Source organism: Parasteatoda tepidariorum, chromosome 1 (assembly GCF_982258835.1).
Source record: "Parasteatoda tepidariorum strain Cologne lab strain chromosome 1, Ptep-v5.0, whole genome shotgun sequence".
Classification (NCBI taxonomy): Eukaryota; Metazoa; Arthropoda; class Arachnida; order Araneae; family Theridiidae; genus Parasteatoda; species Parasteatoda tepidariorum.
The window spans coordinates 25152036-25179000 of record NC_141755.1 but is presented as its reverse complement, the minus strand read 5'-3'; the positions used below and the strand labels follow the sequence as shown (position 1 = coordinate 25179000).

The window sequence follows — 26965 nt, the reverse complement described above, 5'->3', positions numbered from 1 at the left end:
TGTTATTTGTTTTAGTTGTTGTTGTTTATTTAGTTGTATTTAGTTTCAATAACTTTTCTTTATAATGCAATAAAATCTGGCGAGCAGCTATTTATTATTCTGGCGAGCGGCTATATTATACCCAATTGGGTATAAGCCTACGTCACAGGTTGTGTTGTTCCTACTAAATTTAACCCATGAACGGCATTTTCTGCGAGCCTAACTTCAAGCCACAAATAAGCAAACGAAGTGTTCGATCGTTTAAATAGCTGCTCGCCAGATTTTATCGCATTATAAAGAAAAGGTATTGAAACTAAATACAACTAAATAAGCAACAACAACTAAAACAAATAACAACAACTACTAATAACAATAACTAAATAAACAACAACTAAATTCCATTCGTTTAGCATTGCGTCATATGTTGTTCCTACTAAATCGAAGTAGTTGTGTTTTTTATTGTTTAAGTTATTGTTTAAGTTATTACTTAGGTTATTACTAAAGAGAATCTAAAAAATGGAATCAAAGAAGATACTTAACATTTAACTACTTACTTAACGCTACTCAAATTATTAAAGACAGCCTAACAAAAGGAATTTGTAAATTGTGTTGTTTATTGATATTTTTTAATCTTTTTTTCTCTTCAGAGTTGGTAAAAAGTTTTACACATTTCATAACTAGGGAAATTTAAGTCCTTTTTTTTAAACGAAATTGATTAAATAATTGATTTGATATAGTGCCGACAATAAAAAAATAACTTTTCCGTTTAAAACTATGTATTAAAATAACTACTTTGACACAATAATAAAAGTAACCTATCAGAAATAAAATTATTTAAATACGGAAAGGTAATGTCCTGATTTAGGTGTTCACAGTTGAAAATGTTCCTATTTCAGACAGTAGGGGAAGGTATAAATTTAGAATGTTCATTTTAAAGGGCTAGTTTGGCTTCAAAATTAACTTCAAATTATTATTTATACGCCAAATGCAGTTCAACATTAAATTTAATAACAATACATTCCTTAATTTTTTTTTAAAATTTCGCTCCTTTTTAGTTAATGAGGTAGATTAGTGAAAACATCAGAGTACGATCAGTGTATCAGTTAGCATAGTGTATCATGGTACGATTGCTATTAACAATTATTACAGTGTTAATTTTTGAAGTTAGAGGTTCATTGCTGGGTATGTTCTTTTCCCTTACCCTGATGTAAGGTGAAGTGTCACTGCTTTGTGTACATACAACCGGAATTCCCAAAACTGATTTTTTTTTAGGATTTAAGACATTGTACGATATTTTTTACAATGATTTGTATAATAAATAGTTTTTTTTATTACAATAACCATCAATAATCAATAATTACCAAATAAGTCATTCAAAGTGAAATTTGTGTTTCATAAAAACATTGACTTATTGAATAATGAAAAAAAAATTTTTTTTGTCTTTTTTTTCCCCTTTGATTGCTCCTTTTCTTGGAATAATTTTTTTTTCTTTGATTTTCCTTTTCTTAGAATAATTTTTTTTCCCTTTGATTTTTCTTTTTCTTAGAATATTTTTTCTTCCTTGATTTTTCCTTTTCTTAGTATAATTTAAAATAAAAATAGAAGAAAGTGCGATTTTAAGTTAATAATTGAAATCTCAAGAGTTACCGGCTGAAATAGGACAGATCAGCAGTCAAATCCACTCTCACTACCTCCAATGGCGAGTGCTGAAAAAGGTTAAATTTCCTTTGCATGAAATTATTTTTCAATAAATTAATTTGATAACTGAGGGAAAACAATTTCCAATTCGCTTTAAAACTTTATAAGGTATGGGTTCTTAATCTTAGGATAATAAGTGAAAACTAAAATTAACATTAAGGGATCCAAACTGCGGACCACTCTCTTGACTAAACTATTGAGTCCATATTTACTAAATTGCTGCTAAATTCTATAAAGAGAAAGAAATGCAAATCCGTCGGGAAAAAAGGAAAAATTATTCAAAGAAATTATGCTTTTGTGGCTGCTTTGGAAATTTAAAATATCACCTGCACAGCTAATTTTATTTTATTTTACAACCGTCGTTGAATGGCCGACCGAATTTTTAGTTTGCGGCTACGATTGTTCAACCTCCGTATCCTTGCAATTTTGAACCCAATCCAGAAGACAAGGGAACTCCTGGATCATGTATTGGGAGATATTTGCCTTCGTGGAAGATCTTTTGATGCAACTGACCCACATTTGCGTTACATGGAGAGGAAAACCACGAAAACCTACTACGGTTAGCCTGACGGCAAGGGGACTTTAACCCACGATACATCCACCACTGAGGATATTTCATGTTGGCACTGCGGTCGGTGCGAGCCCGGTGCGGAATCGACCAGCCATCACCGCGATTCGAACCAGGTTACCTCATTGGTAGGCGTGCTCTCTATTCTCTCTATTCTCTAATTTGCATATTTGAGGTTCCCATTTTTGAACCATTAAAATCCGATCATCAGATCAAAATTTAATCAGAGTTATTCATTCTTTTTCTTGTGTTCTGTATATTTCATTAATTTTCTTTTGTAATAATATTCCAATGTATAAATATAAATGGCATAAGGTGGAAGTTTAAAAATTAAAACGAATGACTCAGTACTTTTTCGGGATATTGTTAGAATAAAGATAGATTTTGTAATACTTCATTTTGAGGCATCATAAAAGTAAGTGAACTGTAGTTTTGGAGTGCATAAAATATTTTATTAGCCTATTTTAGTCTTTGATATTGTTTATTAATACTGGAATTATTTATTTGCTTATAGCACGCAAACATTTGTTGTGATTCTCTAAGCATAAAGCTTCTACGCACTTCTTACAAAAAATAAATCAATGAAGAAATAAATAAATGAAAAAATAAATAAATTGTAATAATAGAAAATAAAAATTTCTTTGACAAAGCAGTTTTTATTTATATTGGGGAAGAGCATGTTAAACAAAAATTAATATTTTAAAAAATATTCTCCTGAAATCGAAGCTTACCTTAATGGTAAAAAACGGGATTTTTATTTAGAAATAGGTAGCTTAGAAGACAGTAAACTGTAAATGTAATCGGAGATTTTGATTAAAGAAATTTAAGAAAACTTGATTAAGGTCTTTTAAATCTTTTTAATTATTACACAAAAATAATAAACTTTATTATTTTGCATTTTTTGAAATATTGTGAGATATTTTAATAGTGTATTTCGTTGACCATTTTTCCACTTTTTTCGACTTTCTTTATCTTCGTTCTTAAAATATTAAGCTCTTACATAACGATGAGTCTAATGCAACTAAATACTCTGAAGTGACTTTCAAAATCATTAACAACGCATTATTAAAGTATTTACAATAACTTGTTTTAACGTTTTTTTTCAAAATCTTAAACTTTTAAGTAAAAATGAATCTATTAACTAGATTAATAAGTGCTCCTAAAGTGATTGCATTGGATTCATGTCATTGTTTTCAACTTTAATGAAATTGAATTCTAAGCTTACCGAGAAGTTCTTAAAAAACTTAAAGCCAAGAAACTTAAAATGAAATATCAGTACTCGAATTATTTTAAGAAAATGTTTAAGAAGGTCTATGTTTGCGAAAAAAATAGATTTTGTCTCAAAATGTTCTTTTAAACAGTATTCATAAAAGCAAAATAAAAAATATTTATGATTATTTTAGTATAAAATTAGAAATTGTTTTTTCTTGTCAGAAAGACGATGGATATAGCTAGAGAAAGGGGGTACATGACACCCCTGGCCAATTCAACACTTCTTCCATTAATGCTTTTGTCTTTGGCTACACAAAAAAACTCGCCATCGCCAACTCAGTCGCCATCAACAGTCAACTCTGAATATGATTATATCATAGGTAAGCTAGACCTGAAAATAATCACTCGCCACCCACCATTTTCTGGTCATAAACTATTGTATTCTGGAAATTAATAAATTTGTTCTTTCTGATCTTTTGCATAAATTTTCAAACATAGCAATTTTTTTTGCAAAATTTTTTATTTCACAGTTAAAAGACAGCATTTTGTAGAATATATATACATTTTTTAATTAAACATTTGCTCTCTAACTAAAAAAAAAAGCTTATTCTTTTTTTTGTTTCTCTAGAACGACTTAATTTTTTTTTAGAAATTTTGAGCTTGTTTTGCATGTAGTTATTGGTAAAACGAATTGCATACCCTGAAAAATAAAATAAAATAAAATAATAAGAAATTCGATTCGATACAATCAACCAATTTAATTTTAGTTTTCTCTAAAATTAAATTAAATGCAAAAATTAACTTAAAAAATAAATTTTGCACTTAATTACATTTAATTTCAGGAGAAACAAATGTTTTAAAAAATGTTGTGTTTATTTTATTACATTTGTTTACACATTTTTGAGAAATTTGAATCAAAAGTTGTTCAGTTACGGGAAGGATTTGACTTTGTAAGCAAAAAAAAAAAAAAAAAAAATTTTTTTTTAGAATATTTCATTTTATTTGGTTTCAAATACAATAATAGTTGACACCGTTTAGGAGTTTTTTTAAATTTATCCTTTAATTCCTTTCTGTGTTCAGAAAGTTAAATGTATTAAAATTTTCTGAATTCATGCTAGAAAGAAGATATTTTCCTACGCGTTTAAATCTTTAAACTTGGAAAATCTGCGTAAAAATAAAAGTGAAATTTAGCCACGGCGAAGAGTAACAACTAAAAATATTGAATTGTTTGTTTAAGGAATACATCTAATCAAATGAATGAATAAATCCTATTTTAAAATATTCTAGTTGGAGCTGGATCTGGAGGTTCAACACTTGCAGGACGGCTATCCGAGTTACCATGCGTTAGTATTTTGTTGTTGGAAGCAGGAGGGATACCACCTATACTGAATGATGTACCTAGCTTTGGCAGAAATTTCTGGTTTTCAGACATTGACTGGGCTTACAAGACTGTTCCACAAAACCATACAGGAAGACTTCTCACCAACAGAGTAAATATTGGGTTTGGAAATTGAGTTGCTGCCATTTTCTAATGTCATTAAATAGTTTTAGCGTAATGATTTGGATAGTTCAAACGAAGATGTTTAGTTAGAACGAAATCTATATTACATAATTTTTTGTTCAAGAAAATATATATTAATTTTCAGATCCTTAACATGGAAGGTCAAATTGAAAAAAAAAAATTAGCATTTTCGGCACATCCTTTTTTGCTTTTAATTTAGGTTTTATAACCTCAAAAGTTGTTCGTGACATTTGTGTTGTGTGTTGAGAGGGTGGCATGATTGGTATACCAAGTTTAGAAAGGGACATTTTTACCTTAAAGATGCACACAGTTAAAAGTTCCAGATCAAATTACGGAAAAAAGTACTGGGCACCCTAAGTGCAGCATTCATAAAATTTTATCCGTACTTATTTTATCGTAAAACCCATTTTGTCCCTAAAATTTTATACTGCAATTTTGCAGCAATAATTATTTACTTACAGTGATCCAATAATTTTACAGTAAATATTAATGTATGCAAAATTGCGGTATATCAGAGTTCATTTTAGATTGCAGTACAATTTACGGTACCCTGAGAGACGGTACTTTTTACCATATTTTAATCTGTAATTATTAACCGTACCCCTCGCTCTGGCCACGCAGCAGAATTCTATATATGTGATTAAACATATTTTTGCACGAAAATTCGTGATAAACGATAAAGCAATCCTCTTTGTAGCAGAGAAAATTTAACACTCCCTCACTCTAAATTTTTAAAAAGTTAAAAAACTGCTTGAATTTAATTGCGAATCTTAGATTAAGCAAACTTACTTATATTCCTTTTCACTAGGTAACATTTTGTTTTTTCATTGCCGATAGTCAAAAAGCAGAACTAGAGCGGTAAGTCGGTGAATGCCATAGATTAATTAAAGCAAAAATAAAATAACCATTCGTTGTAAAAAATTTTTACTTGCATTTTGCAGACAAAATTAATGGAAACTAAATTGAACGATCTTTTGTGTATTATTCTTGTTTTGTCATCTCGCAAAGTTTGCGCTAACGAAAAGTTTTCATTCAACCAAAATTTGTTAATTGTTGGTTGACGGTATAAGGAAAAATTTGGAAGCTTTCCATACTTTCTGATTTAGCTTTTAGAACATAATATGAAAGGCAAAGTAATATTATTTCAGGTAGAATTTTGAATTCCTCAAGTTTTAGTATGTTTTAATCTATATTCATATACAAAATTTTTAGTTTACCCGGTGTTTAGTTAATTTTTTTTAAAAATTTGTTTTTAATGTTGATTTATTTCAATGAACTGAAGTTATTGAAATCAAAAATATTTTTCATTTTAATTTTACTGTTACAGAATCTATCTTTTCACAATTAATAGGCTTCAAACTAATAACGTTCCAATTGATTTATTTTAAGTAATTTAAAATGGTAGTGCAGCTACCCTCACTAAAAATATTTTAAGAATTTCTTCAGCAAAAAAAAAAAAAAAAACGATTTTTAAAGATTTCCTTAAGAAATCTAAAGACATTTTGAAGATTTAATTTTTTCTTTAAAATATCTGCAGATTTTTTCGTACACATTACGCATAGACGTTTTGAAAACTTTAAATTTTCTTTTAAATGTCTGCAGAATTTTTGAAGAGATTTCACAGACATTATTAATTAACAAAAGAGAGGAAAACTTATCTTCAAATATTCTTTAGATAAAATAGAACTAAAATATTTGAAAAAAATATTTTTTTCAATATGTTATTGTATGTTAAGTTTCTTTTACTTGACTTCTCAGTAGAAAAATATAGATGTAATTAACACGAGTGAAAAGATTGAACTTTCTATATTAGATTATGATAAAACTGATGATATTAAAATTGGACTATTTTTTTCGGAGTTATTGAAAAATATACATATTTTTGGTGCATTTAACTTTACCAAAAAACATAACATAAAAATTAACATGGCAAATAATTGCATATTTTAATACATAATGCGATGTATTGAACATGTATATGCACAAACGCACGTGAATACACAAATTTCGCATAAAAAAATAATTCCCAATTTTTTTTCCATACTTACTAAGGGAAATAAATTCTGAAGGTATTTATCTTTCTTTTCAAGTCTATATTTTGCAGAGAGTTAAAAAAATTAATTTCTAAGGTTCTCAAACAACTTCAGAGGCAAAATTTTGAAATTTCAATTCAAAAATCGTTTATTTAGATTTCTTTGTATATTATACACTAAAACATGGTAATAAAAACAAAAAAAAGCAACGAATATTTTCTTAAAAAAAGTATCGGGGGAAAATTGGTAAAAAAAAGATCAAAAATCGACCTTCTTTCAAAATCACATAGCATTGTCAAAAATTATTGTATTTTCCTTCTTCATGCTTTATAATTTTCATAAAAACTCAACTTAATAAATAGACTATGCATTAGACATAAAATTAATACTTAGATATTTTGCAGCTAGTATCGAAACTTATCTGGCAAAAAAAAAGGCCCAAATTGCACTTAGTTGCTTTTTAAAATAATAGTTTATTCAACAAGTCTCTAGACATATATGTAGAAAATATTCATACTTCAAGTCATTTGAACTAATATTTTTCAAGACATTGCATTTAAAATGAAGAAAAATAACCGAAAAATTACTTTTGAGGAAAAAAAAAAAAAAAAGACATAATCATATGTAATAACCAAAAAACCTGTTCGATTTGGCGTAGAAACAAAACTCAAACGGTTTCAGAAACATAAAATTTTAAAGTTTTATTTTGCATAAAAAGCAGAAAAAGGATTTTTTTTTTGCCTTTTCAAAGTCGGCTTGAAAAGGTAGTCGGGTACCTTAGATTCATTTATTCATTATCCACCATTGCAGTTTTAATACGTGAAATTTTCGGATAATTTATGTTAGATCAACATATAAATTAATGTATAGTTTATCTTTAGATCATCCATTAAATGATTTTGTTCATGCATTATTTCTGCATGTTATTACAGCATAGAGCAGTACTTCCACAAGAGTCGGTTGTCGGCTTAATGCCTTAATAACTGTGCCAGTACCTTGCATTTTTCAATATATTAAAGCTCCACGATTTAGAGACCACGATTCTATCTCATTTGGTTCTACACGATGGCAGTTTTGTGCCTTAATCTTTTGCCATCGTGGTTCATCACTGTCTTGCTCTCCATAATAATTTCAGGCTTCACAATTTCGTGACATTTCGTCATCGCTGCTTCACCAGTTGCCTCTTACTTTCCAGATAAGTTGGTGGCTTAAATTTAGGTGCAACCGAAGGAGGGGATAAACTATGGTCAAAAACAATAAATTTTGAATGCCTTAAACACTTATTGCGGTTCATCAGTGTCTTAAACTTCATAATAAATCAAAATTGTCAGATTAATTTTCATGAAATGTATTTTTGAATTATAAAATGAACTCTGTCATTTGCAGCAACTGATATGGCCCAGCGGTAAGGGACTTGGAGGATCAAGTTTGTTAAATGGCATGCTGTACGTGCGAGGAAATAAACGTAATTATGATGACTGGGCAGCACAAGGTGCTGAAGGATGGAGCTATGAGGATGTGCTACCTTATTTTAAAAAAATGGAGAGCAACAAGAATCCAGAATATTACGGAAATGGTATTATAAGTTACAATTTGTACATAAGTAAAGTTTCTAGCTCATTTTCTGATAATGAATACATATTTAATGTATTTTACAGGGTATCATGGATTAAAGGGTCCAGTAACAGTTGAAAAGTCAAATTATCAAGCAGAATTTAAAAATCCCATTCTTGAAGCTGCTCGTGAACTTGGTTACCAAGTGATTGATGTAAACGGAGCTAGGCAAACAGGTACAAATATATTCGTCAATAGTCATTAAATACTTTTTTTCGCATAAATGAAGGACTTATAATGCAAACCACATTTTTAATTTGTCCTGGAGAGTATTTTCTGTGAATAAAGAGAAGAGTTTCATGTAGATAAGATATTTCTATATATAATGCTGCCATGTCGTAGAAACATCAGAAATCTGGAAATAAAGGGAACAGTCTGATAAAAATATCACATTTGTAAAAAAAGAGTGATTTACTACAGATGTGATTTTTTTAAGAGGTCCGAAACTGTTGAAAAATTCAATCTTGAATTTCTTCAAATACTAATTTTATTCAAGGTACCAGACAAATATAATTACATTTAATTTTTTTGATAAAATCAGAATATTTCAATTAAGTCGCGAATTTGAAAAGTTCCTAAAAATATGCATTATTATCGGAAAATAAGTACATAACTTAAGTAACTAAATTTCAAAAACTGTAGAAAAATATCTCTCCGAATATGACATTGGCCAACTAAAAAAATTGTGTGAAAAAACACTTTATTTCCAGTTAACACCAAATTGTGCTTTCCTAAGCAATTGAAAGGGTATAATTTGAATGTAAACACTTAAAATGTAATAAACTTGCACCAAACCCTCGCTCATTCACACCAAAGGAGAATTATTTTCATTCCCTAAAACACCGATGTTGGTGATCTTTGAATATCGCTAGCAAATTTTTACAATCGAGAATGATTTGGCGTTAGTTGGCAGTCGAAACAGAACGAACGATTTGACGTGAGTACATCAACCAAAACAAAAGTTTACTGTTTAAATATGTATGTTTTTAGCTGTGTAATAAGGATATTTATATTTTAATTTTTAAATCTCTGTGAATAACTCTATGAAATCATTGTTGTTAGTAAGTAATTTTATCATGTATAATTTCTATCCACTTCTGTTCTGGTAACTCTCTTTCGATTTCGTCTTTATATTCTCCTTGTGTTACGCGAATATTTGATTTGCAAAAAAATTTTATCTTAAGAATTATTACGGATATGCATCCTGAATTGATGATTCTTAGTTTTTATTGTAGCGTAAAATTAACTTTACTGACTCTGTGTATATTTTATCCTACTGCAATTACTTTGAGGCCCTGCCCTGCTCGCTACTGCAATTTTAAATTTATTGCGACAGAATACAAGAAAAAAACTGTGGCTGCTACTTAACACCAAGTAGTGTAAAAAGAATTCTTGGTGTAATGGAGCACAAGCTTTGGTATAGATTTCATTGTAAAACATTTTAGTTTATAGTTGCCATCCTTTTTGGTGTTGGCATAAACTAAATACTATTTTAAATATAGAACAATAGTTATCATGCAACAAATTAACTAAAATAAAAATTATATACAAAATAGCAATTGTTAAAAAGAATCAGAGCAAATATATTACTAAAAATGTGGTTGTTTTTAGAGGCCAGAAATTGATTCGAATGCGCGTGAAAATATGTGCTGCCAATAAGCAAACAAAAAAAAAATGAATAAATAAAAATTATAACAGTTATAAAGTAAATGAAAAATGTGATATGTTAAGATACAGGAAAATTTTTTTATGGTGTGAGAAGGAAAAATAGATTTCACTTTTTTTTAACTTATCGCTTTTTTCCTTTTTTTGCTGTTTAAGATTTCTGAGTTCTGTGTTTTAAAAATATGCATATTTTTGTGACTACGTGAATAATTTATGGAGACTAATCAAATTCAAAAACAATCTTATGAAAATGTTAAAAAATGGCATTAAAATAATACGAAATGTTATCAAGGTCAATCAATTTTTTTAAAATTAAAAATGTAAATCAAAAATAAACACTGTTTATTTATCAAAGCGCTAAATAATCATTTTAAATGTTGGATGCGACGGAAGAGGCGTTCAACTTACGATTGAAACCTTTTTTTAGTTAATGTATTTAATTTTTTATGATTTAAATTATTTTTACTGTGATTGTCCAAAAACATGTTTTAATGCCTTAAAATATTATTTGCACTTACTAATAAGAATATGTAATATCCACCTCTCCAATCATTGTGATTGCATATTTGTACGTAATATTCATTGATTAGAGCAGAAATCTGTCATTATTAAATTAGCCTATTATGCCGAGCAAATAATAAGGATGTTTTAAATAATTTTTTAAAGGTTTTTATGATCCTCAAGCCACTATACGAAATCAACAGCGTTGCAGCACAGCCAAGGCTTATTTAGTACCTGCTGAAAATAAGACTAATCTACATATTCTGCCAAACGCCTTCGTCAAAAAGGTATAATGTTGCTGATAACTATTTATTTTACTGAGAAAAAAGAAGTATGGTTAAAACTACCAGAATAGGGTGAAATTTATTGTGTTTATGGGTTTATGGATGAGCGAAAAATGCTGTGTTCTTACTGAAGTGCTTTGGAAATTACTTTTGGTAAAATAACCATAAAATATGGTTTTATTACCATGTCGTTTGATAGTAAATTAATTAAAATTTGGTAATTTCTTCATGATAGCTTAGAGCATTATATGATAACTATTTATTCGGTAAAATTTACATTTCAGTTTCGTATTTTAATTAAATGTCTAATAATAAGAACTATTATTTTGAAAATCAGAATATTCTATTTCTTTTTTCCAAGAATGACCTGCGGTTTAAAAAAATGCAAAACTAAATGATATTTTTATGATTAACGAATTAATTAGTTAATTTTTATGATTTAATGATTCGAATTTTTATAATTGACGAATTTTGCGTTAGATGGTCAATAATAGAAAATAGAAAATATTTATTTTTTTGTTCTCTATTTTGTCATTTTTTTAAACTTATTTAGTGTAAGCGACTATGACCAAAACAAGATATGCGTTTTTATTTTAAGTGTATTTCGTGAAAACAAGACGCACGGATTAGATTTATTTCATTTATATCTCTCATAAAAAGGAATTTAACTGCAGATATGTAATAAATGCTTTTAATTTTTTAAATAATCTTCTAAGGAAATATTCCCTTTAGTCAGAAATGGGATTTTTGTTCCTATGCTAACCATATTCTTCCATGTATGTAATTTTATTTTTATTTATTGAAATGTGTTAACCATGCTACGAAATTTTAATTTTTTATGCCTTAAATATTTTTGTAAATTTTAACTTCAAACGTTTTGAACTTTTAAGAAAGCAATCAAAGTTATTTTTAAAATTAAAATCTGTTTATTAAGTTCAATAAATTATACTTTGGAGAATAAAACGCAGGAAAAAGCATTTAAAAATGTTAATTAGTTGCATAATAAATAAGGAAATTGCGCTTATATATTTCTGTTCGCAGAAAACTCATTAGTATTTCTTTTCGTCTCATTTGTAGGTCCTCATCGAGAATAACACAGTTGTGGGTGTTTCGTATGATGTAAATGGCACAACTTATTCCGTGAAGGCTAAAAAAGAAGTTATAATGTCAGCTGGCTCCACGAATACTGCTCAATTGCTAATGCTGTCAGGAATTGGTCCAAGGGAAGAGCTCGAAAAACATGGTGTGAGTAGCGAAATCAGATTAAAATGCAATAATTTTAGGCAAGAGTACCTTTTGTTCATTTTAAAAATCTCTAAGAAACGAACAAAAATTCGAGCGTAAGCACGCACATTAGAATTGAAAAGGAAGAAGAACAAATTATACATTTCAATATTTCAACAAATTAAATTTCAATCGTGTTTTTAAATTACTTTTTTTCGGTTCTAGATGCTTTTAATTATTTAATTTTTTTTAGATTCTTGAAGATTTTGAGAAGAAGCAGTTAAGCGGGACATTTTAGTTGTGCGTAGTTAATGAACAATGCTAGCTCTTGAATAGTCTAGCTATGTTTTTTTAAATGAAGACATATAAATAGCGAATTACAATTACTGACTAACTTTATCACGCGAAATCACTTGAAAGAAATAAGATATTCTCACAAATATAACAGGAACCATTTAATAATTTTGTCTGCGAGAGTTGCAAGTAACGTTGGGAAAATATAAGAATGAAAATAATGCGATTCACGTAAAAAAAAGTTAAATATACGACGCGTTTTCGAAAAGCAACGATACAACGCTGCATACTCACTTGAAAAAACTATAATTGATTAAATGTACATTACAACTTCTTTATTGGTACATGCCTTATTTGAGATAGTTGTAGCCATTTTAAAAGAATTTGTTAATTTTGGGTATGAGATTTTGTATTACACAGTCATCGAATTTTGCCGTCTGTTGCCGGAACCACATTTCAACTTCAGTTTTGTTCTCAGCATCGTAGTGAAAGTCTTGCCCTGCTAGATGTTTATTCAGGTAAAAGAGTAATCCGAGCTGTAAGGTGGATGATCTAAAATTTTCCATTTGAAACTTTTGAGTAGTGCTTAGGTTTGAAGTGCTATGTGAGGACGAGCGTTGTCATCCGACAAGCAAACTTCGATTATCAGCAAGCTCCCGCTGAGTTTTTATAATTTGTTATTTGTTTTGAATTGTATGCCATTCGTATACCGTTTCATAGCTTTTCGTAAACGTAAACTTTTGCATAAGGCAACACTGCATAACACTGACACGAATTTCAATCTCAGTTCAGTACAGTAAAGATGTCCATGTGTTTAAATATTCTTTTCCTTGTCTGATGGAATTTTTTGAGATTTTTTAATAAAACATTTCTTTACTTTATGATATTTTAGAAAAATGACTTCAATTGTTCACATATGCCCCTATAGGGGGGCACATATGAACAAGATTAAAAACACAAAACAATCATCATATTTAAAAGAAAAAAAATATTTAATATAACAGATATAGAAACACATTATAGTAATGGGGTTGTAGCCTTACTAAGTGAATTTATTGGGCTTATTTGTTTATGTGAATTTATTGGGTTAATTTCGTCAATTTGGTTTTTCGCAACTTCATGTTCCTTAGGAGTTGTAAAGGGCCTTTTTCTTTCTTCTCTGATACTCTTTCATGCTTTTTTTTCATTTTTTCTATCTTTTCATTTTTAGCTTTAGCAATTCTATCTTTCTCAGGTGTATCAGTTAATATGCGTGATTTTTCCTTTTCGCGTTTTCGTTTCTTTAAGTTACTTACTTGGGCTGTTGGAAATGGTGGGATTGATTCTGGTATAAGACAAGTACTGATGGCACTACTGTTAAGATCATTGTCAACATTTTCTGCCTGACCATTAGTAATAATGAATTTTCAAAAGAAAAAATAAACAATTAATTAATTATTTATGGAAAATTAAATAATAATAATTTTAAATGCTAATTAAATAATAATATTTTTTAAACTTATAATATCATGAGGATAATTATCTGAATACTATGTAGGGGCACATGTGAACTGTTCACACCTGTCCCACATGTTTTGTTTATAAGTGCCCCATCATCTTTCTTAAACCTAACTTGAAAAATAAAGAATTTTTAATCAAGTAAAAAAACATAGTACTTGTCATAAACTTACCTGAATGTTCATATAATGGTCTGCAATAGTTAATTTTAGCTTATAAGTTGATTTATACTATGTTTTCACTTGAAGAAGCGAGTGATAAAAGTATATACAACACCAGCTGATACAAAGAAATTGTCAGAATAGAATAACAAAATGGCTCATTGTTCTGAAAGTTTGGCAGAAAGGTAGGGCTGGAACTGTCACCTATTGACAATTTTTCAAGATTTTTTATTTCAAATCATATTGGTAAAACATACCATGTTCACGTGTGCCCCATGTTCACAATTCCCCCCCTTTCCCCTACCTTAAAATTATTTATCCTAACCACAAATGTCAATTTTTGACGCGCATGATTTTAACTGATTCAATTTAACAAAAAAAAAGTCTTTTTCTCTAATTTCCAGTCATAAAAATAGAAGAATAAAAAGTAACTGCCTGAGTACTTTAAATATCATTAAAACATGGCAACACTTGATTAGTTACAGATCACTATGTGATACACTTACCTTTTTCTGATATCGTATACTGATAGTAGAGCATAAAATATAAAATTGGGAGGAAAATGGAATGTATTTATGGTTATGTAATATATTTTTAGTATACATATTTTCTCATATTATCTGTAGTAATATATTTTTAATTTTAAAAGTGATGTGTCATTTAATTGTATAACCTGAAGTTTAAAAAGCATTCGATTTTCAGATACCAGTAGTTGCTGATTTGCCGGTCGGAAAAAATTTGCAAGATCACTGCGGAGCTATTTTAAATTTTGAACTAGATTCAAGTATTCCGAATGCAGCGGAGAAGCTATCTAACACTACTAATATTGTTGATTACATTAACAATAGAAGAGGTTTGTGCATTATCAGGAATTAAAAAAAAATTTTTTTTTTTACAGAATAACAATGTTTTCTAAAATATCGCAGTGCAGTATATATTGCATCGAAATGCACTGTTGGCAAAAAGTTTTATTTTTATTTTTAATAAATTTTTTCAGGTCCACTCTCTTCCACAGAATTCGTTTCAGTGATGGGATTTTTAAATAGCAAATCTATAAGACCAAAAGTAGATGATCCTACTTATGAAATTTATTTCATTGAAATTCCTGCTTTTATGGCCAAGTCGCAGTTTGGATTGACTCCAGAGGTACACTTAATTGTCTCGCATTTATAAACAGTATAATAGCACTGTAGTATAGATATCACAGTGTAAATAGTAATTTTTCTTTACTTTAAAACTAGGAGGCTCAGTTCGCCAACCCTCGTAATTGCTACTCATTCATCATTGCTTTTGTTCCCCCTCAAACGTCCATATTTACCGCTAAAAAAATCTAGAATATTTTGCTTTCAAAATAATACAATTATTGAAGCAATGTATTGAAAAATATGTTAATCGTAACAAAATAGAGGATTACATAGATTTGAAAAATAATCATTTGTACTGGAAATGTTTTTACATAAGGAATAGAGTTTGTGTCATTCAAAGAGAAGAAATAAATATGAAGTAATTTTTTTTCTTTGACGAGACTCATAACAATTAAATTAGGAAACGTTTCTTTATTTTTAAAAAATTTCTTCATAAATGTTAAGATTTATATGTGGTGGCATGTAATCTTTCGACCTTTCTCTATCTCTCTCTTCTTTTGCTACTTTCGACTGACTCGAGGGCGAGTTTATAAAAAAAAATCCTGTAAAGAAAAAATAAATTTTCTGCAAAAATGAATAATAAGTGAATAGAAAAAAGAACTGGGAAAATTCCCCCAAAAGTATTTAAATTTGCTATAACTTTAGAACAAATTGCAATTTCGAAACGAATTAGCATTAAGTTCCCAAATAAAAATGGCTCTTTCAGAAAGTCATATTTTTACACCGTGGTTTCATTTCAGTGGGCAACAAATCAACCAAACAAGATTTATTTTCCCTACAAGTTTAATAGTTAATAATTCTCAAAATAATTTTCAATGCTAAGTTTTTCTAAGAAGTTTCCTTGTCTGTAATTTCAAGTTATTTCGTAATTTCAAGCTTCCAATTCATAGTTTTTCCGCAGAGAACAAAAATGTAACATTAAGTCGAAGAAACCAAAAACTGTGGCGTCGGTAGCTCTTTCAATTTTTTAATATTTACAATGTGGAAAATGAAATATTTTAAATTTATGCGATTTAAAAGAATTAAACGATGAAAATAAGCATTCAAAAATAGTAGATATATGCTCATTACATTAAATACTATTTTCTAATGTTTTTTTTTCATTTTCAAATAACGATAGCCGTTTTAGAATTATTTCGTATCGTTTATATACTTACAAAAAATCAATTTAAAGTTTAATAGTAGTATGGGAGTTTGACATGAGTAGGGTTGGTAGGATAAAAATTCCCCACTTATTTTTAGCAGTAATATAAATTCTGATAGTTTTCGTCTTTAAATCTGATAGTTTTGATCTCCTGACTGCTACTTAACAACTGTTAACAATTTTTGTCTTACTACAACTGTTACTTATGTCAAGTTTTGACTATCTAAAGCTAGCGCTGTCTACGCTTATTTTGAAAATGCCGCAAAACGTCAATATGGAGAAAAGCTACAGCTTAGTGAAAATGAAAAGAGTTTGTGGTCTAAATTTTTAATATTTAAAAAACTTACTTCTATGATGCATTACCAGGGCTCATTAAAATTTGCGAAAATTGAGAATACGGCAGTAACTTTGATAATTTTCATCTAGGTTGAAAAATGTCATCAAATTGGCGAATTTTAAAAAAGTTTAATATCTTTTAAAATATTTCAGTTATTTGTCTGTTCTAAAGTACAGATAATTCTTCACGGCAAGATTATATAGATAGCTTGAAATCACATTGCTTCAAGTGCAAGGCACTTAAACTACGGCGTTTTTATTTTCCTTGGAGACAGAACTTCTCAAAATAGGGTTAGTATCTTTTTTGAATGTCGGAATACTTTTAGTTCATTTCTCAAAATAAGACAAAAAGATGAATCAGCCTAGAACTGATACTGGTAATTAATAAATCGGAACAAAAATGAAATTCCAATAAGTTTAATTTTTCTTCCTGTATTTTTTTATTGTTTTCCGCACTTCTTTCTATATTTAGAAAACCTTAAGCTTCGCCTCTACTGCTATTTTAGATCTTTAATATTACATTATGTTTTGTCAGGCCAATAATATAAAGTATGGAAATATGAAGTTTCGTACGAGTGTAGAAAAATGTACAGAGAGTACGATTGAGTAAAAAAAAACATTCGATAACTCGCTTGTGAATTATTAATTATTAAACATGTGATGAAAATACTACGTGAGCCACTCTGTGAACAGAAATACATAGTTGTAAAGTTATTAGAATTTTAGGTACTGTTTTTACGAATTTTTTAGCTTTACGTTACATTTTATTTTGTTGTGCAAAAAGATAAGACTTAGAAACTTGAAGTTACGATGGTCTTGAGAAAAATGTACAAGAAGTAACGGGGGATTTGATCATCAGTTCGAGAATTATCAACTGTCAAATTTACTGTAAAAAACTCCATGCTTGCAGTATAGAATTTTTTACAACACAAAAATGTTTTTGTCTACTAATATGCAACTGCAGACTTGAAATTTGGCGTGTTATAAGGGGCATTTCTATTTATAAATTAAGCACGAATTTTTTCAAAGTTCTAATTTTTTTAAAGTTATTGCAATTTTAAGTGCTGTTTTGCTATTTGTTCTGCTTTAACAACTGACTAATTATGTAATGCTGTAAAAAATATTGATCTCTCTCAAGATCCTCATTTTATAAACTCGTGGGGATTGATGTCAAAAGAAACAAAAAAAGAACAAATAAAATTAAAAAAAACAGAGAGATATTGCCTGATAATAATCTTAACATATGTATCACCATTTTTTAAATTCAAAAGAATAAAAAAATGATAAAAGTCGTTTCTAACATGGGTAGAGGTTATTATTATTTATTGCCAACAAGTAAAATTACTTTTTTTTTTCAAATCCAAATAATCTCTAATCTTGGTCACATTTAACTCAATTGCAAAATGTTCCGAAATAAATTAAATAATTCTCTTTTATAAGCAACGTGATCCTTTCTTTTGTTTGAAAAATGTCGATGAATAGGAGGCAATTACGGGAGTTAGTGAGCTAAAAGCGAGCAAAACTTTAGCCTCCTCGTCATATATAAAAGAAATCTAACAGAGAGTTACATTTTCAGGCTTATGAGCAAATATATGGTCCCTATAATGACAAACCAGTGTATGTTTGCCTTTCTCAACTGCTCCAACCTAAAAGTAGAGGAACCGTCACACTCCAATCAGCCAACCCATTCGATCCCCCTCTTATAGATCCAAATTATTTCGCTGATCCTAGTGACTTGGATGCTGTGGTTGAAGGTAAGCTGCTATTGGAAAATAAAGTTTTAAAATACAATCAAATGTGTCTAATTGAACACCCTTGTATGTTGACCTATATCCAAGAACCGAATTTATCTATATAATAACGAGATAATCTTTATAATTTGACTACCAGCTTATCTTGAGCGCTGACCACTGAATTAAGACAAATTTGTTGAATAATACTAATGAATGCTATTCTAAACTCTTAAAATATTTACTCCTTCCTTTTTTTCCTTTGGAAATTCATTAGTGCAACAAAGGAATTTTTAAATTTATAACAAAGATATTTTCAAGAGCAAAAAGAACTTAAAAATGATTAAATGAATAAAACGTTCATTCTTTTTAATTACATAAGTTCTTGTGTAATGACGTTTGAAGAAATTATGCAACCACACAATAATTAATAAGTATACAAGACTAATGCAACTTGTATGTTGGATTTTCCTTAAAAAACAAATCTGTTTAATATGTAATAAATTGTAAGTCATTCTGATTGTTAATCTCATTTCTTAAGATTTAATAATATTTGCTAAATAAAACTTATACTCGTGTTTACAAAAAAACTGATTTCAATTTTCCTTAATCTGGTTGACAATATGTAAGAATAACATTATATAAGAAATTATAAAAAAGAATGATAAATCATTATCTTAGATAAACTGACCACCAGTCTAAATTTACCCTAAAGCAGTAAACCACAAGTGATTAGCTAACACGGGTTTCACTGTACTACTAAATGGTGGACGAAAAAATAGAATAGAAATATACAAATATACAAAATACATGCTTGAACGTATATAAATCTTTAAAAAGTATTCTATAGTTTTATGCACACTTTGCAGTTTTCTTACTATTCTCAAATTTTGGTTGATTAGGAATGAAGCTATGCCATAAAATTGGGACGAGTAATTCAACTCGGAAAGTTGGATCAAAGCCATTCAACACAACATATCCAGGTTGTGAACAATCTGAAATAAATGGAGATGATTATTTCAGGTGCGTTGCTCAATCCGTAGTAGTTACAACGAGTCATCAAGTGAGTACTACTAAAATGGGCGATCCAAAAGATCCTAGTACCGTTGTGGATCCACTATTAAGGTAATAAACATTTTGAGCACTTTGCAAATTAAATTCACAATAATAATTTATGTTTCCTTGGCAACATATTTTTATAATTTCAATTTTATCAAATACATCTACGAATACAAATGCTTGAATTTTGTGGGATGAAACGCTTTGCATATAACTTTTATTATAGTCATTATGTATAAGAATAAAGCAGAATGTTTATATTTACGCGAAGGTACCTGCTACAAATTCACAATTCTGAACTTATCTGCACAAAATGTAGCGTACAGTGAGCAAAATGAAAAAAAAAAAAGACAACCCTGAATAACTTTTGATCTAATAATCGCACGTTCTAGGACTCAATCTTAATGGCTTGAGGGGGTAACTTCAAACATGCTAATTAAGAAGTGCAGGTGATAATTTAAGATACGAAATCAGTCACAAAAACGTACTTTCGCTGAATAAACATACCCTCTCTTTGACGGGTCAGGATTTTTGACCCCCAAAATATAGGGGTTATCGCAATTTGGGAAAGATGGTAAGTTTAGTCGCGTTTTGGTCACGATAGTTTGGTCACGAGAACGCTCGAATGTTCAGACCCCTTAATGTTAATTTCACTTTTTGCGTATTTCACTATATTTCGAGAGCTTTTTAAGCGAATTGAAATTTTTTGGAACACAATTATAAAATTCGTTTATCCAGAGATATTGATTTACAAAAAGGAAATTTTAATATAGATTTAATAAATATTATTTTTTTAAATAATGGTCTAGTTTTTAATTGTGAGGTATGCAATTTTTTGCAGCATTTTAAAAAATATAATTTTACACCGCAAAATACGAAATTTGAGAGAAATCAGTCGAATAGTTCCTTGAATTTTAAATATCTAACTTTTTTGAAATTTAATTTCTCAGGAACTTTTTGCTTTTGCAAACCTAGTCAATGGTGTGCAATTGCATTCAGTTAGATAAAAATGTATTTTATTTATTTTTCGCTCATTGTGTTTCTTGAAAATGGTTATTTTCATTTTTGGTAATGGTTCTAAAATTACTTATTAACCAAAAATTATGTATTACTTTAGCAATTTTCATTTCTTTAAAACATTTTTATTTATTTATCATTAATGTTTTTTTGTAGCTTGTTTGTAATTTTCTTCTACACTTCTATATTTTAATCTTTCCTTCTATACTCGCACATTGACGAAGGTTTACTTCCTTACTAGGCCGAATCTATAATATGTCTTTTTTGTGGCTTCGTTTGTGCTTTTATCTTGCTTTTAAAGTACATTAGTTTAATTAAACAATATAAAATTGTTAAAATTTACGTTAAATATATTTGTTGGAATTTTAATTATTAAATACTTAAAATTTCAAAGCATGTTTTCATAAAATGGAGCAACACGCATTTCTTGTATGCATATTTTAATTCCTATTTTAGTTACTTTATTAACTCGAAAGAAAAATATTGGAAAAAGAACATGGTGTTCCCTTAATATGCCTTTTTAGAACCACTAGCAAAGATGAAAAAAAATATACGCATGAATGGTCGAAATCTAATAATTAAGGTAGGGGTAAAACATTAATCAAAATCTTACAAATAACTTTAGAAGACGACAAATGTATAAAAAATTAAAATAGGTTTAATTGAAGATCGAAACTTAAAGGTCTTTCTAATAATAACTTTTCTAATTTTCACAGACTTCTCCTGCTGTCAATCTTGTTTCGCTGGCTGACGAAATTAAATCTTAGAACTTAATCTATAGTTTGTAATTGCACATATAAGAAAATAATTATTTATTTCAACTAATTGCATAATTTCTATTTTATTTGTTTTTAGGGTAAAAGGAATTCAAGGTCTTCGTGTTGTTGATGCCTCAATTATGCCCATCATTCCCTCAGGGAACACCAACGTTCCAGTCATCATGGTGGCTGAAAAGGCAGCAGATATTATAAAATCTAGCATTCACTATTGTAAAGCTTAAGCTTAATTTTTTTTCATCTTACAAGGTGCCTTTTTTCAAAACATATTTTTGAGGACAGTAACACTAAAAGTAATCATTGTTTTTTTCCTATTATATTAGTTAGAATTTGAGAGGAAAAAAACAATGTATTAATTTAAAAGCTATGAATTAAAAATTCTAATAGAAAATTATAAAATTTGAAGTTTCTTTAAACTTTTAAAAATTACTTAATACTTAATGTTCTTTAAATTTTTCAAATGATTCTCATTTCTTGATATTTGCTGAGTGAAAGTTTGTGTGGTTTCTGATTTTTTGTTGAACTTTAAATATCTTTGTAGCAAGCTCCCCAAAATGAAATATGACAATTCTAAATGCATTAGTTCATTTTTTAACAACATTACACAAATCCATGCACATAATCAAACGCTTTTATATTGAATTTTTTAAATCACTTACGAAATATCTACAAAAATTACAAAGCTCTAACTTAAATAGAGAAAAAAGGACTTAATCGAAAACACTGACAACATAAAAATGGAAAGGTCTTTAAGCATTGTGTACAGAACGTTTTAGGATAAGTTAGGAAGTTATTTTCATATGGAAATCTATGCAGAAGAATAAAGTTGTTGTGTACTTGCGTTAAGTTTTCATTCAAATTAATCAGCTGCACAAGTCTTCAATACAATTTTCGAATATCCGGAGTAAAGATTTAGCTGAACTAAAGTTGTGCAAAGAATATTAAATACATTATGTAATTTTTATTTTGTTACGCTCTACTCTTTTCCTTGCTAGTTAACCATTGTTTGATGCTTGAAATAGCACTCTGTCTTATACGTCACGTAATTGGATAAATCGTACCACGTGTGCAGTTCTAATTCGCTCAGGTACGATTTAGGAAACAGCGTATTAACTTCAAACTACTGAATAGGTTGAGTTTTAAGCAATTTAAACAGAACCCTACCCAAATTGTCTGTATACAATAAAATTATTTCTGGACTAACTTTCATCTAATGGCAAATTTCCTTGCCGGGATAGCCTGGTTGGTAGAGCGCTGGATTCACGTTCGTGAGACTGAAAGTTCGAATCCTGACTGCCGAAGACTCCCCGTGCAGTAACTGGTGCACGTTAAATTGGTTGGGTCACAAAATCCTCCATGTTCCCATAACAAATTATACCTCGGGGTGGGGGGTACTAGGTTTAGAAATTTATAGTTTTCTGGTTCAGGTCAAAATCATGATCTGTGGATGAATGAATGGTTGAATGAATTAATCGAACCAGTTTCTTCATTTCTAAAATCAAAGAAGAAGAAAGTTGGTTATTTATCCGAAAAAGATCCTGTCTTAAGCAGCACTTACAAAAGTCAGGCTTGAACATTGCAGAACGATCATTATGTTCTATTAACATTTAGTTGGTTTATAGTTTTGCTACTGCTTTTGTAAAGTTCAAAAATTTAATATTTATGCTATTAAATAGTTGCTTTGTGTTACACATGGTCTACTTATTTACGTAATCATGATTACTCCATATTTTTGAGATCGGTACCACGAAAAAAAATTAATTTTTAGTACTTATTGAATGAATATTACACTGCTGGACAATTTCTAAGGACGGATAACACTATCATCCATGGCAACCATAAAATTAAAGGAAGCAAAATGTGGAAAATTAGAATAAGTGCGGGATATAGTAAGAAGAGGTATGCGTATGCAAATTTTTTTTCCCACGTCTGTTCATCACGTGATAGCGCTGATAAGAGCTTTAAAGGTTTTGACGCGTGTGGAGAGTTGTTGTTTCAAGTCAAAGTTTTACAATAAAGATTTAGTTGACAAACTTGAAATTTTCGGCATGTCTTCCCGATATCACTTAGATGATTTTAAGCGTGGCAGAATTATTGGAAAGATCGAAGAAGGGCGAAAAATAACAGATGTTGCCAGGGAGTTCGACATCGCTCATAGCGTTGTTTCACGGCTGTGGAAATCATTCAAAACTACTGGAATGTGTAGTAGGCGGCACGGGGGAGGTCGTGTTAGAAGTACGACGCCTGCAGAAGACAGATACATCGCCCTATCAGCAAAAAGGAACAGGCGCACCACAGCTCAGCAGGTGGAAAATCAGTTTCTTGCTGCCACAGGAAAGCAGATCTCCCGAAAATCTGTTGCCAGAGGTTTGAGGGGAGGAGGACTATATGCTCGCAGACCTGTTGTGTGTGTCCCATTTACCAGACAGCACCATACTGCCCGTTTACAATGGTGTCGTGAGCATCACAATTGGACTGAACAGGACTGGGCATGCGTGCTATTCTCAGATGAGAGTAGGTTCAGTCTGTCATCGGATTGTAGACGCCAACTGATCTGGCGCGAGAGTGGTACTGGTTATCGTCCAGAAAATATCCAGGAAAGGGACCGATATCCGACATGCAGTGTCATGGTGTGAGCCGGCATAATGATCAATGGCCGCACGCGCCTACATGTGGTTGAGAATGGGACTATGACGGGCCAACGATACATTGATAAAGTTCTATTTCCTCATGTTCGTCTTTTCCGTGGTGCTGTAGGTGATAAATTCATTTTTATGGACGACAACGCAACATGTCATCGAATACTCGCTGTTCAGGATTGTCTAGACAGCGAGGGTATTCAACGCCTCCTATGGCCATCACGTTCTCCAGATCTGAAACCCATTGAAAATGTTTGGGATGCTTTGGGGAGGCAACTTGCTGGTCGAAACTATCCTCCGACAAACAAGAACACCCTCATCCGTGCACTGACGGAGGAATGGGATAAATTGCCTCAACAGCTGCTGGATAATGTTGTGCAAAGTATGATACGACGTGTAGAATGTTGCATCACACTACATGGAGGACAAATCCCGTACTGACACCTTTATTCAAGTTGCCTGCTGACATTTTGATGCATTGTTCCATTTTTCCGGACGCAGCATCAAATGAACATTCTTTTTCTTTCAGATGTTTCATAGCTTTTGTACTTTCCAGAACAATGAATATTCTTTATTCTAATGTCTGAACAGTGTGTCAACTATATTTTATCCTACTAGGCCACATGTCTGGCTTAATGTTATGCTACATTACAATTTGTGATCCGTCCTTAGCAATTGTCCATCAGTGTATTATAAGAAAAATAATATAAATAATATAGGTAGCTGTAAAACTATATTTACTTATTAAAATATTTTAAATGTTTTTGTCAGTGGTTTGTAGCAGATAAAAATTAAAATGGGAGAAGTGGTTCTATTTGGGCAACTTTTCTATAAAATAATAGTTGAAGTTGATGAGCTTTGGATGTGAAAAATCAATTTATTATAAAAAAATTAAAATTTTGTTAAAAAATAATAGATACTTTATTTACGTCGCCCTAGAGCTGCACAATAGGCTATGGGCGATGGTCTGGGAAACATACCTGAGGATGATCCGAAGACATGGCTTCACAATTATGACCAGAAAGAAGATGGATCCCTCCTCATCTGTCACATTTTGAGACTACTTTCACTCAAAAAATTTCAAATATTTTTAAAACTATTTAAATTTTAGATAAACATATAGCCAAATATTTAAATTCGTCTCATTATCGAAAAATACAAAAGATAAAAGAAAGCAAAAAATAAACTTACCGACGTGGAACAAAAGTGAAAAATGTTTTTAAAAATAGATATACTAATTTAACAGTTAACAAAAATTCACTAAGAAAAAAAGAAGAAAAAGAAGAGAAGGCAGTGCTTATAGCTTAAATCATACAAAATAGTTTTAAAAACATACTTGGTCAAAAATATCTAAAGAAAATTATATTTCAGTGCTGCCAACTATGAGAAAAATCTTGTTAATAAAATTTTATTTTTAAAATTTAGTTAACAAAACCTTTAATAGGAAGAAAATTTAATTAATAATATAAATAAATAAATAAATAAGTAAATGAATAAATAAGTAAATAAATAAATAAATAAATAAATAAATAAATAAAAATTTCAAATTAAATTGCAAAAAAGACAGCATTGGAATAAGTAATCGTTGCAGAATTTAAATTACGGACTTAAATTAGGAATAAACCATTCCATTGATATTCCTTCTTTCACAGTGTTGACTGTCTATAAACTAAAGCGCATTCCATTTTATTCTTACTAAAAAGGGTAACAGTAGTAGTAGTAGTAGTATTATATATATATATATATATATATATATATATATATATATATATATATATATATATATATATATATATATATATATATATATATATATATATATATATATATATATATATAGCACAATAAAAACAAAGAGAAAAACGAAGAAAATTAATAAGTTTTATTCACTGCCCATAAGCTGCAAGTATATAGAACTCATAAAATAAGCTAATATAACTAAACTAACCTCTCGGCGACAGCCCGTAGAGGTCCAAGGCCTACTGTGACCATCTCAGTTTTCTTGATCTTTGAGCTCTGGGGTGCAGGAGCAAATGTTCCGGTTAGATGGTCAGCCCAACGTGGAACCCCCAGTGTTTTGTTCCCAAGCATGCTTGGTACTCATTGGTACTCCATTAAAATTGCTACATCAGGAAAGAATGCAAATAACAGAAAGATATTTATTGGGCACATACATTACAGTTGGAAGAACAAGTGATTAAATTTTAAGGATATTTGGATGTATACATAGATCCTGAGGAACCAGTACTCAGAGCAGCCTCTCTCTGCAGCAATAACAGCAGTTATTCTCCTGGGCATCGAGTCGAACAGATATTGGATAGCATTGACGGGTATAGCATTCCATGCAGCTTCAACATTATGCCACAATTCATCGACCGTAGTGACTGACGAGTGGTGGAGTGCCAATCGTTCGGCAATCATTGACCAGACGTTTTCAATTGGTGAGAGATGAGGAGAATGTGCTTCCTAGGGCAGCAGGCGAACATGTTCTGTGTAAAGGAAGGTCAGGACAGTGCGGGCAACATGCGGTCATGCATTGTCCCACTGAAACGTAATGCCATGGAGGCCTCGAAGATAAGGCAGAGCAACTGGCCCTAACACATCAGAAATGTAACTGCTGCTGTAAAAAGTGCCGGTAATGCGAACAAGAAGTGATCGAGACGTGTATCCAATGGCATCCCATACCATTACTTCAGGTGATGGGCCATCATGATGCTGTATACAGAACCTGAAGTCGTCTGAAAAGACGATGTCATGCCATTCCTGCTTCCAGGTTTGTCGTTGATCACACCATTGGAGGCACTCCTGTGGTGCAGCGTCAAAAGTAGCCGAAACCATGGTTGCCGTGTTGACGGTCCATGCTGCAG

The 26965-nt window shown here is 30.2% G+C and overlaps 1 protein-coding gene across 6 annotated transcripts in view; it reads left to right on the top strand.

The window, feature by feature from the left end:
• Window positions 1-22978, top strand: part of LOC107437870 (glucose dehydrogenase [FAD, quinone]) — a 51821-nt gene extending 28843 nt beyond the window's left edge. For all 6 annotated transcript variants that reach the window (XM_087160410.1, XM_087160407.1, XM_071180392.2 and 3 more), the window contains exons 2-12: window positions 3680-3837; window positions 4745-4947; window positions 8399-8588; window positions 8671-8802; window positions 10958-11079; window positions 12154-12321; window positions 14955-15105; window positions 15250-15398; window positions 18454-18631; window positions 19510-19732; window positions 21539-22978. In XM_087160410.1, coding sequence (XP_087016536.1) covers window positions 3687-3837; window positions 4745-4947; window positions 8399-8588; window positions 8671-8802; window positions 10958-11079; window positions 12154-12321; window positions 14955-15105; window positions 15250-15398; window positions 18454-18631; window positions 19510-19732; window positions 21539-21683 — 1812 coding nt within the window. In that variant the 5' untranslated portion in view covers window positions 3680-3686 and the 3' untranslated portion in view covers window positions 21684-22978. The remainder of the gene's footprint in view (window positions 1-3679; window positions 3838-4744; window positions 4948-8398; window positions 8589-8670; window positions 8803-10957; window positions 11080-12153; window positions 12322-14954; window positions 15106-15249; window positions 15399-18453; window positions 18632-19509; window positions 19733-21538) is intronic.
• Window positions 22979-26965: the final 3987 nt, after the last annotated feature.